Raw genomic sequence first — 13,366 nt, forward strand, 5'->3', positions numbered from 1 at the left:
GCAGTAAAAGTAATATAAAATTTAAAGCAATTAAAATAAATACAAACACAAACACAAATAAAACACAGCCTCTCAAAACAGGTAGGTTTTAAGATGTTAAAAAAAAACACCTAAGGGAGGGGGCATGGCAAAGCTTCTGGGAGGACGTTCTAGAGCCTAGGGGTCATAACCAAAAATATCCCGCCTCTTGTCATCGCCAACTGAATCTCGGTCAGTCATGGAGAATCTTGGTCAAAGCAGGGCTCCAGATGATGTGTGGAAGGCCCTGGCAGATTTGTATGGATAAATGCAGCCCAACAGATTCAAAGTCAAGGGCGTAGTGGGACCACCGCCGGCCCGTGTGTGGCCATGGCGGCTGCCTCAACCCCTGCGTCTGATGTCAGACGTGGGGTGTGTGTGTGGTCTGGCTCCTAAATGGAGCCTTGACGCTCCGTTCGGGATTTGGAGTTTAACTCCTGAAGGGGCTGTGTGGCCCCCACTCGGGAGCTAAACTAGCACCCCCGCATCTGATGTCAGACACGGGGTGTGTGTCAGGGCCACAAGACATGGCCCCTGATTGGTCACGGCCCAGGTTCTTTGAACCCGTTGGCCCAATAGTGGCTTTGCCCCTGTTTGAAGTGCTGGTCTTGACCTTTAAAGCCCTACATGGTAGGAGGCTGCTCCAAGCCATGTAGGGCTCTGAAGGTCAAGACCAGCACTTTTAATCTGGCCCAGAAGCAAACTGGCAGTCAGTGAAGCTGCCACAGAAAAGGTATGATCCTTGAGGAGTGTCTAGCACCCACAGGTATCCTTGCAGCAGCATTCTGGACCAGCTGAAGCTTCCAAGCTGTCTTTAAAGGCAGCACCACGTAGAGTGCATTGCAGTAATCCAATATGGATGCTACCAGTGCATGAGTGACTGAAGTTAGGTCTGACTTCTCCAAGTAGGGTTGCAGCTGATATACCAGCCATAGCTGGTAAAAGGTACTCCTGCACATCGCCACCACCTGTGCCTCCAAGAACATGTAGCTGCAAAAAAGCCAAAGGAGTATCTTGCAGCAAGTTTCACACAGTAGATGCCACCATGCAGAAGACACAGCTTGCAGCCCACACCAGGGGCATAGCAAGGTTGGAGCGGGCCCAGAGACAGGATTTTAAAATGCACCCCCCCACTGAAGCTCAGCTCATGAAGTAAATAAATCTTAAATGAGGCTGAATAGTGGTAACAAAAAGCATTGTGTGTGTGTGTGTGTGTGTGTGTGTACACACACACACTATGTGCCACAATAGAACATCATCCTAAATTATTATTTTGTAAATTGTGGATGATGCAAGTCATTTAATGGTACTAGAGAAAAACATGCTGGTAGCTCCAGGTCTTAACACCCACATCAGTTTCGGAGGATGAATACAACTGAAGGAAGCCCGGGTGGGTGCGTGGCTGGGGGAGTCAGTCATGTGACTTGCCTCTGGTGGGGGGGGCAAGGCAGTGGGCTCCCAGACAACTGTCTCCCCTTGCCCTATTATAGTTATGTCCCTGGCCCACACAGATCTTGTATCCCTGAAGGATGGGACATGGCGAAGCATCTCCCTTGCTGCTCTGAGAGTATAGGGACATACAGGTGCAAAGAAGTACAGATCCCAGATTTTAAGCTCATCACCACTTTGAACTGAGACTATAAACTAATAGCTCTGTCAGTATTGGAATATCATAAGCTCCCTGTAACCTGTCCTTGTCAAGAGATGAGTACAACATTTGACACCAACTGAAACTTCTGAAGAGTCTTCAAAGATAGCCAATACAGTGCTGTGCAAGGGTCAAAATAAGACTCAGGCTGAATCCTTGTCTGAGATAAGTGGTTGTAGCTGGCTCACCAGTTTGGCCACTGCCAGCACTTGGAATCCAGCAATGCATGGTCCTGGAATACACTCAGTATACATTATTATATTATGGAAGAGTGTAACACCATCCAAAACAGGTAAAACAGACAATCCTCCAGTCCTAGTTTGGCTCTCCATTATCACCTCTGTCTTGTCTTAATTAAGCTTCAATTTGTTAGCTCTCATCCAGTATATAACTGCCCAATCAAGCATCTATTCGAGGTCTTAACTGCTATTCCTGGATGTAATGAAAACAGAAAATAGAGCTGGATATAATCAACATATTGATGACAATCCAAACTCTCCAATGATCCCTTTTGGCAATTACTGAATGAGAAGAGTCACATACTCTTTGTGCAGATCTAGATAGTCAAATGGGACAAGTAAAGTGATTCATATCTTGAACCCTGCTCTGAATCCTTAATGGGCTCAAGCCTCTTTTTCTCTCTCATGCGCCACCTATCTGGCTCCCTTTTTCCAGGCAGAAAGATGTCCTGTTTGTGCCAAGGTTTCACTCTAATAAAAAACAGTATAATGTAGTAGTAGCACATCAGCCCATGTTGATCCAGTGTATAATTTTGAATGAAATATTTTCTGATACATACATGCATGTGTATGTATGTTTAATGAAGTCTTATAAAGGGAATCTAATGGGATATTTCACAATGACATGGGATATTTCAAGATGGGTGAGCTGGAAAGCTTGGTTGCTAATGCAGAAATAGATATAGTGGACATAACAGAAACATGGTGGAACTGTGAGAACCAGGGGGGCACTGTTATCCCTGGATACAAACTCTATAGAAAGGACAGGGAGGGGTGCCTTGGAGGTGGAGTAGCACTGTATGTTAAAGAAAGCATAGAATCTAATAAGCTAGAAAACATAGGTGGACTGGATTCTTCCACAGAAACCCTGTGGGTGACAATACAAGGCCTGAAAGGGAACGTGCTACTGAGGACATGCTATCGCCCTCCGGATCAAAATGCTGACAGTGACTAGGAGTTGCAGCAGGAAATCAGGGAGGCGTCAAGGAGAGGCAAAGCTGTAATTATGAGTGACTTCAATTACCCACACATAGACTGGGTAAATTCATAGTCAGGTCAGGACAAAGAGGTCAGATTTCTAGATACGCTGAATGGCTATGCCCTAGAACAGTTGGTCTTGAAACCGACCAGAGAGAAGGTGACCTTGGACTTAATTCTGAGTGGCACCCAGGACCTGGTGCGTGATGTCAGTGTCATCAATCCTTTAGGGAACAGTGACCATAGTGCCATCAAATTCAGCATACATGCGAGAAGAGAATCACCAAGGACGTCTAACACAGACATTTTGAATTTCAGAAGAGGAAACTTCTCCAAAATGAGGAGTATGGTGAAAAGAAAGCTGAAAGGGAAAATCAGGAGAGTCACTTCGCTCCAGGGTGCATGGAGTTTACTCAAAACCACAATTCTAGAAGCCCAGTTAGATTGTATACCCAAAAGGAGGAAAGGTACCACTATGTCCAGGAGGATGCCAGCATGGTTAACAGGTACTGCCAAGGAAGCCATAAAAGGGAAGAAGACTTCCTTCCGAAATTGGAAGGCCTGTTCAAATGAAGAGAACAAAAAGGGATACAAACTCTGGCAAAAGAAATGCAAGGTGACAATAAGGCAGGCAAAAAGAGTGTTTGAGGAACATTTAGCAAAAAATATCAAGGGGAATAACAAAAACTTCTTTAAATACATCAGATGCAGGAAGCCTGCCAGGGAGGTGGTTGGACCATTAGACAATGAGGGAGTGAAGGGGATTATTAAGGAGGATATGGAGGTTGTAGAGAAGCTAAATGAGTTCTTTGCGTCTGTCTTCACGGCAGAGGATACTGAGAATATACCTGTTCCTGAACCAGGCTTTTTAGGGATGGAGGCTAAAGAACCGAGTCAGATAGAAGTGACAAGAGATGATGTTCTAAACTGTCTGGAAAAACTGAAAACTAACAAATCACCAGGGCCGGATGGCATCCATCCAAGAGTCCTCAAAGAACTCAAATGTGAAATTGCCAACCTCCTTGCCAGCTTACCCCTGAAATGGGGCTCTGTACCAGAGGACTGGAAAGTAGCAAATGTAACACTGATTTTCAAAAAGGGATCCAGGGGCGATCTGGGAAATTACAGGCCGGTTAGCTTAACATCCATTCCAGGCAAATTGATGGAAAGCATCCTCAAGGATAAAATTGTAAAGCACATAGAAGAAAAGGCCCTGCTAGGAGTGAACTAGCATGGCTTCCACAAAGGGAAATCTTGCCTCACCAACCTTTTGGAGTTCTTTGAGAGTATCAACAAGTGTGTGGATCAAGGTGATCCAGTTGACATAGTGTACCTGGACTTTCAAAAAGCTTTTGACAAAGTTCCTCATCAAAGATTCCTGAAGAAACTTAGCAGTCTTGGGATAAGGGGTCAAGTACATGTGTGGATTGTTAACTGGTTGAAAGACAGGAAACAGAGGGTAGGGATAAATGGAGAGTTTTCACAATGGAGGGAAGTAAGAAGTGGGGTCCCCCAGGGATCTGTACTGGGACCAGTGCTTTTAAATTTATTCATAAATGATCTAGAAGCAGGGGTAAGCAGCGAGGTGGCCAGAGTTGCAGATGATACCAAACTCTTCCGGGTAGTGAAATCCAAAACTGATTGTGAGGAGCTCCAAAAGGATCTCTCCAGACTGGGGGAGTGGGCGACAAAGTGGCAAATGCGGTTCAATGTTGGCAAGTGTAAAATGATGCATATTGGGACAAAAAACCCCAACTTCAAGTATACGCTGATGGGATCTGAGCTGTTGGTGACTGACCAGGAGAGGGATCTTGGAGTCGTGGTGGACAGCTCGTTGAAAGTGTCGACTCAATGTGCAGCAGCTGTGAAAAAGGCCAATTCCATGCAAGGGATCATTACGAAGGGGATTGAAAATATAAAGGGCTAATATTATAATGCCCTTATACAAAACTATGGTGTGACCACACTTGGAGTACTGTGTACGATTCTGGTCACCATATCTAAAAAAGGACATTGTAGAACTGGAAAAGGTGCAGAAGAGGGCAACCAAGATGATCAGGGGCCTAGAGCACCTTTCTTATGAGGCAAGACTACAACACCTGGGGCTTTTTAGTTTAGAAAAAAGACGACTGCGGGAAGACATGATAGAGGTCTATAAAATCATGCATAGTGTGGAAAAAGTAGATAGAGAGACATTCTTCTCCCTCTCATATAACACTAGAACCAGGGTTCATCCCATGAAATTGATTGCCAGGAAATCTAGGACAAACAAACGGAAGTAGTTTTTCACACAACGCATAATCAACTTGTGGAATTCCCTGCCACAAGATGTGGTGACAGCCAACAACCAGGATGGCTTTAAGAAGGGTTTGGATGACTTCATGGAGGAGAGGTCTATCAACAGTTACTAGTCAGAGGGGTGTGGGCCACCTCCAGCCTCAAAGGTAGGATGCCTCTGAGTACCAGTTGCAGGGGAGTAAGAGCAGGAGAGAGGGCATGCCCTCAACTCCTGCCTGTAGGCTCCCAGTGGTATCTGGTGGGCCACTGTGTGAAACAGGATGCTGGACTAGATGGGCCTTGGGCCGGATCCAGCAGGGCTGTTATTTTGTTCTTATGACCTTTGCATAATAAGATACATATTAGAGAGCTAACACAAAATAATTAACTATACAAATATCTATATAGAACCAAAGTCCAAAAATGAATGCCAAATTAATTGTCATATATCACTCACATACACTAAATGGCATACCTCTACTTTAGTTTAAAAATTAATCCGACTACTCTAATCTTAACAGGTTATAGAGAAAAATGATGTTTAAAAAAGGTATGGTATTCTTGGTCAACAGTCTTGTCAGGAGGAAGCTCTTCTCTTTTCATATTTTTACGTATTTTCTCACACTATTCTAGGTGATCCACTGCAGTGGCTATTTGAAGATACGGCAGTACATGTTGGATATGTCTTTGTACGATTCTTGTTACCAAATTGTGGGGCTGGTTGCTGTAGGTCAATCATTACCTCCCAGTGCAATCACCGAGATCAAACTTCATAGTAATATGTTTATGTTCAGAGCAAGTCTAGACTTAAAATTAATATTCCTCGATTCCAGGTAAGTAAAACTTATTTAAATCTTTTCTATTCCCTCTCTTCATATGCTTGTGGTAACTTGCAGATGGTAGTTTAAAAAGATAAAAGGTAAAAAAAAAGAACAGTAGAAGAACAATACAAATGCAAAACTGCAACAGCATTATCACCTTTATATTGTCAGAACATTTACAACAAAGCTTAGTTTTTAAATCACAGGATTTATAGAACCTCTACTATTTATTCAGTGAGGGATTTAACTATTAAACCTGTAACGAGCATGGAATAAAAAGTGAAGCTGTAGCTTATTTTCACACCATTGTTAAGGTACTATTTTTAATATCATGGATGGAGTGAGTATTTTCATTCTGTAGCATTTAACAGTTGTGTCTGAAACTGAAATGTAATTGAGTCAACTAGAGTTTTCCAGAAGATTAGAGCTCTGTTTGGAAGAGCTGATATCCTTTCTAATCATGCAAAGTTGAGAATGGAGGAATTACCATATTACTCCATTGCAACATTGGCAATGAGAAAGAAATTTGCCCTGTTCAGGCAGACTTCGAATCATGGACACTGTCCATGGGTACAGCATCCACAGAAGCATGCCTGTAAGCTTCAGTGACATATGCTGAAACTCCACCCTACAGGAAAGTGAGGGGAGAGGCAGTAAAATACACAGGAAAGTGCTTGAGGAAACAAATGCTGTACTGGGAGACAGCGGGATATAAATGTAAAAATAACAACAACATAATAATAATAATAATGAGGACTTGAAGACTATGTAATGGACAGTGAAGAAGATGCACTTAAAATGGTCAAGAACGAGAAACTATTCAACACCAATGAAACAAAGCAGGCCTACAAGAAAGAACAAGTCAAGAATCGAGCAGAAAAATGGAGAAATAAGCCCCTGCATGGTCAATATTTGCACAATATAAGCGGAAAAGCAGACATCACCAAGAGCTGGCAATGGCTTAAGAATAGCAACTTGAATAAAGAAACAGAGGGATTAATACTGGCTAAACAAGAACAGGCACTAAGAACAAATGCAATAAGAGCAAAAGCAGAAAAATCCACCACAAACAGCAAGTGCCGCCTTTGTAAAGAAGCAGATGAAACAGTGGACCACCTAATCAGCTGTTGTAAAAAGATCGCACAGACTGACTACAAACAAAGGCATGACAAGGTAGCAGGGATGATACACTGGAACATCTGCAAAAAATACAAGCTACCTGTAGCCAAGAATTGGTGGGACCATAAAATTGAAAAAGTTGAAGAAAATGAAGATGTAAAAATATTATGGGACTTCCGACTACAAACAGACAAACATCTGCCACACAATACACCAGATATAACAGTAGTCGAGAAGAAAGGAAAACAAGTTAAAATAAACAACATAGCAATACCAGGGGATAGCAGAATAGAAGAAAAAGAGATAGAAAAAAATCACAAAATACAAAGATCTACCAATTGAAATTGAAAGGCTGTGGCAGAAAAAGACCAAAATAATCCCAGTGGTAATTGGCGCCCTGGGTGCAGTCCCAAAAGACCTTGAAGAGCACTTCAACACCATAGGGGCCACAGAAATCACCATCAGCCAGTTACAAAAAGCAGCTTTACTGGGAACAGCCTATATTCTGCGACGATATCTATAACAATTGACAATAAAATTCTGGCATCCCAGGTCCTTGGGAAGGACTCGATGTCTGGATAAAACAAACCAGTCAATAACACCTGTATGACTGTGTAAACAAGAAATAATAATAATACAAATACTTTGAGCAGGGGTAGGGGGAGGCTTACAGGCATGGATCTGGATACAGCATCTATGTTTTGAAACATGCCTGAACAGGTTTATTGAGTGCCCAGATCCAGACAAGAAACCATTGGCAAAGCTTCACACACCAGGATTCTGAATTTCTTGTTTTATACCTTAAATTACAAAACCATCTTCCTCCCATTTTTTCTTCCTAAAGCTACAGTCCTTACTACTTTTGAGTAAACACGCACAGGATTGGGCTGCAATTTTGTTGCAGCCTCAGAATTGGGCTGCGATTCCCATAATATGGGAATGCCATTTTAAATAGCCTTTCATAAGAGGTTCAGCATTGGCTTGAGTTCTAATGTGCAAAATACACATTTGCAGCTAAAATACCAGAATGCGTTCCATAGGAAAAAATAGCACAAGAAAGTCTTCTCTAGCTATTCTCCCCCCCCCCTTTTTGGAATTTAATTTTTATTAATTTTTAACAATAATCCTAACATCCATAATAAACACAATTGGACTTCCCGCGCACCTCTTTTCGTGAAATAAAAACTATAAAGTTTACCTTATTATAATATTAATTTTAAAAACCCACAAATTTAAAGCTTAAAGAAAAAAGAAAAAACCATTAGTCTACCCAACCTGCATTTCAAACTTCAAATCCAGCTGTAAGATCCATATTAGGAAAATAATTCTTTAAATACAACAAAAAAGGTTTCCAATATTTTCTGAAATGTTCTAAGCTTTGATCTTTTATCAGTGTTGTAAGTTTTGCCATCTCTGCATATTCCATAGTTTTTATCAGCCAATCTTCTTTTGAAGGCAATTCATTAGTCTTCCATTTCTGTGCATATATTATTCTAGCCGCCGTAGAGGCATACAGGAAAAAAGTTATTTGTAGAAATTTCTCCTTGTGTTTTTTCTAGCAGGAAGGATTCTGGCTTCTTAGGAAATGTCACTTTAAATATTTTCTTCAATTCATTATATATCATGTCCCAATAGGCCTTAGCCTTCCCACAAGTCCACCACATGTGAAAAAAGTACCTTCAGAATCCCCACACTTCCAACGTTTGTTTGAAACATTTTTATACATTAATGCTAGTTTTTTTGGTGTCAAATACGATCTGTACATCATTTTATAATAATTTTCCTTCAAAGTATAACAAGCAGTGAATTTTATATTATTCTTCCATAACTTTTCCGAGGCTGCCATTTCTATATTATGTCCAACATCTTGAGCCCACTTTATCATAGTTGTTTTAAGCAATTCCTCTGTTGTCTCCTCTAAAAGTAACAATTTATACATTTTAGAAATTAATTTTTCATCATCTTGACATAGTTCCTTCTCAAAATTCAAAATCTGATCCTCAAATCCAACTTTAAGGTCTTTCTTATAAATCTCATTTAACTGATAGTACTGAAACCAATCTCTTACCACATTTTGTATTTCATTTAAAGTTTTTAACTTACAATCCTTTCCATGAAAATGCAACAGATCTCTATAAATACCCCCAGGCACCTGCATATTTACTTCTTTACATGATAAAACTTCGATTGGAGATATCCATAATGGAGTTTTTGGTTCTAACCAATTTTTATATTTTAACCATACCCTCATTAAACTCCTTCTTACATAGTGGTTCAAAAAATCTTTATGTACTTTACTTTTTTCATACCATAAATAAGCATGCCATCCAAACCTTCTGTCAAATCCCTCCAGATCAAGAACTCTAGGGTTTCTCAATGTTATCCATTCTTTTAGCCATGTCAAACATACAGCATCAAAATACAACCTTAAATCTGGCAAGGTGAGGCCACCTCTTTCCTTTGCATCTGTTAAATTCTTAAAATTTATTCTTGGTCTTTTCCCCTGCCAAACAAACTTAGTTATATCCTTCTGCCATTGCCTAAAACAAGTCATATTATTAATTATAGGAATAGTCTGAAAGAGAAATAACATTTTAGGTAAAACATTCATCTTCACCACTGAGATTCTTCCCATTAGAGATAGATTCATTTTGGACCATCTTTGCAAATCATTTTTCATTGAGTTCCATGTTTTAACATAATTACAACAAAGAAATTATTATTTGTTAACCAAACACCCAAATATTTCACTTTCTTCTCCACTCTTAAGGCACTTATTTCACATAATCTGTCTTTAGTTTTCTAATCTATATTTTTAGTCAAAACCTTAGTTTTAGTCTTATTTATATAAAATCCAGCCAACTGGCCAAATTGCTGTATCTTGTCCAAAAGTCTTTCAATCTTGTCCATTGGATTTTCTAAAAATAACACAACATCATCTGCAAAGGCTCTCAACTTATATTCTTGTCTCCCAATTTTGGGACCATGTAGTTCATCATCTTCTCTAATACTTCTACAAAGCACTTCTAGAACCAATATAAAAAGCAATGGGGAGAGTGGACAGCCTTGTCTAGTCCCTTTTTGTATTACACAATTGTCTGATAATTCTCCATTTACAATAATCTTAGCATATTGTTCCGAATAAATAGTTTTAAGTGCTCTAATAAAGTTATTACCCGCAGTTATTTCCTTTAATAGTCCCCACATGAACTGCCACGAAATATTATCAAAAGCTTTCTCTGCATCCAAAAAAATCATCGCCATCTGTTTGTCATTATGTTTTTCATAATACTCCAATACATTTAAGACTGTTCTAACATTGTCTCTCAATTGTCTCTTTGGCAAAAAGCCAGCTTGATCTTCATGAATAAAGTCTCTTAATATCACTTTCATTCTTCTTGCCAAAACAGCAGCAAAGAGTTTGTAATCATTATTTAAAAGTGATATTGGGCTATAATTTTTAACTAATATTGGGTCTGATCTGGCTTAGGGATTATTGTAATATTTGCATATTTCCATGAATCTGGCATAATCCCTTTTCGTAAAATGTCATTCATAGTCCATTGACGAGGTTGTAAAATTTGGTCTTTAAATGACTTATAATACAAAGCTGAGAGTCCATCAGGCCCTGGGGCCTTGTTGGATTTTGCTTGATTTATTACTTCTGTTAATTCCATAACTGTTATTGGAGCATTCATAATTTCTATTTGTTGATGAGAAAGTTTTGGAATATTTTTAGATCTAAGAAATTGCTCAATTTTTTTATCTTCTACTATTTTGCCTTTATATAGTTCTGAATATTTGAAAAATTCCATCCTTATTTCCTTTCCATTATAAGAGAGCCCATTTTTGTAAGTATTTTAGATTTTTCTTCCTCTCAGATCTAATTTTCCAAGCTAGCAACTTGCCTGGTTTATTTGCAAACTCAAATGATCTTTGCTTAATATATTTCAAATTTTGTTCAAGTTCATTTGCTATTAACATAGAAAGTTGTTGTAGTAGAATCTTAATAGCTTGAGAAACCTTCTTCTTGTCTTTAGTCCATACCAGTTCCCTTTCCTTTTTGGAGATCTGCATCAATAATACCTCTTTTTTCAATCCTCTTTGTTTTTTAAAATATGCATTTTGCTGTATGAAAAAACCTCTCAAAACCGCTTTACTTGCATCCCAGACAGTTTTATTATCCAATCCTTGATTTAAATTCAATTCAAAATAGTCCTTTAACTTCTTTTTGGCTTTCTTGACCACATCTGGTTTTTTCAAAAGATATTCGTTCAGGCTCCACCGAAATGAGGTCGCACCTTCCTTCTTCCATGCAAAGCAAATTGGATTATGAGCCGAAAATGTCCTAGGTAAAATGTCCATTCTTTTCATATAAGATATAATAGTTTTAGATGTCCAAACCATATCAATCCTTGAATGTGATTGGTATCTTTCAGAAAAACAGGTATATTCTTTTGCATTAGAATTTTTAATTATCCATAAATCATAAAGGTCCATATATTCTACTAATTCAAAAAATGCTTTAGGAAGTTTACCTTGTAAGTTCTTATCCGATAAATCGGATTTTCTATCCAAAGATGTCGAAACAACTCCATTGAAATCTCCCAATACACTCAAATTAACATTCGATAAATCTGCCATCTTTTGATCCAAATAGTTATAAAATTCAACTTTCTTTTCATTTGGGGCATAAATTCCAATTATCACCATTTTAACTCCAGAAATTAAGACTTCCAGCGCAAGTACCCTGCCTTCTTCATCTTTAAAAATCAATTTAGGTTCAAATTGCTGTTTAACATAAAATACTACTCCTCTTTTTTTTTCTTATCTGAAGAAACAAATTCTTGTCCCAGGGCCTTATTAACCAAAAGTTTTCTATCTTGTTTTCTAATATGAGTCTCTTGTAAACACACTATATCCAAATTTTGTTTCTTAAGAAAGTGAAAAACCCTATTTCTTTTAATTTTTGAGTTCAAGCCATTTACATTCCAAGAAAAAAATCTATGAGTTCATTTGTAATCCATATGGTGTAGTTTAAATTATATATTTATGAAGCAGGATGCTCAGAAGATAAGTCTTTTTTGTATTTCTGCCAAAATTCTTGTGCTTTGAGGAGCTCAGTGAATCTATTCTTCTTACTCTTGTAGAAGTAGGAGATTCCCTCTGGTAATTCCCATCTAAAACATATTCCATTAGCATTTAAAGCATCAGTCAAAAATTTGTAATCCTTGCGTTTTCTTAAGATTCTAGCTGGAATTTCTTTCAAAATTTATATCTGGTGAGCTTGAATTGTTAAGGTTGTAGTAAAATGAGCCTGAATGATTCGCTCAGTGATTGATTTGGTGGAAAACTGTACTAAACAATCTTTGATTAATTTGTTTCTTATAGCAAAGTCCGAGTTCAAACGAAAGGCTGTCTCAATCTGGGCCTCCATCTCATCAGCTGTAATTCCCAAAAGTGATGCAAGTTCCTCTCCAAGTAATTTTCTAATATTCTGGTTAGGGGTTTCTGGAATGCCTCTAAACCTTAAGAATCTCTCTTTTTGTCTTAATTCCAACAAAGCCATTTGATCTAGTAATTTTTCTCTATCATCTTTCAGTAATTCTAGATCCTTCTCCACAGCTTCAACCCTTAATTTAAATTCTTTATTATCCTGTGCTAATTTCTTGACAGTCTCATCAATATTTGAAATCTTATTTATTTCATTCATATTTCGTTTCATCTGAGTCACATCTGAGATGACTTGCTGAAGAGCAGTGGCATTTGACTGCAAAATCTGTTTCATCTCAAACAGCGTTTGGTCCATGGCTACAGGTGCTTTAGTTTCCCCCACGCCTGTATCTGGAAGTGAAAGTTTCCTAGCTTGTGTATGTGTCTGACTTTGGTGAGGTTTGTCCTTGCCTTTCATACTGGCATGGAAGAGTTAAAGAAAAAGATTACTTGCACAGCCGAGTTTGTCCTTGATCTCAAAACAGAAAGTAACAGCCTGTGCTTATTCAAATATAAACAATTCTGCAGCGTCTGTGACTAATCACTGGCAGACAAAATTTTCTCACGATGGTGTGGAGGATCTATTGTTTCCATTATTCCATTGGTTAAACGAAATGATAGGCAGAGTAAATAGCAAATAAGAAACAGCAGAACGTCTCTTCTTTAAACTTTAAAAATAACAATCCCCACTGATAAAATTCTTTCCCTATATATAGCTATTCTTGCTGTGCATTGCACAGTCTGCTTGGCACAAAATAGTAAAACTAAAACTA

The 13,366-nt window shown here is 38.7% G+C and overlaps 1 protein-coding gene across 3 annotated transcripts in view; it reads left to right on the plus strand.

Annotated features, from left to right (window-relative positions):
- The window catches only part of SIM2 (SIM bHLH transcription factor 2), a 98,995-nt gene that overhangs the window by 51,964 nt on the left and 33,665 nt on the right, over positions 1-13,366 (plus strand). For all 3 annotated transcript variants that reach the window (XM_053307764.1, XM_053307765.1, XM_053307766.1), the window contains one exon: positions 5,794-5,993. In XM_053307764.1, the coding sequence (XP_053163739.1) occupies positions 5,794-5,993 (200 nt within the window). The remainder of the gene's footprint in view (positions 1-5,793; positions 5,994-13,366) is intronic.

The sequence above is a fragment of the Hemicordylus capensis genome, chromosome 3 (genome assembly GCF_027244095.1).
Source record: "Hemicordylus capensis ecotype Gifberg chromosome 3, rHemCap1.1.pri, whole genome shotgun sequence".
Lineage (NCBI taxonomy): Eukaryota > Metazoa > Chordata > Lepidosauria > Squamata > Cordylidae > Hemicordylus > Hemicordylus capensis.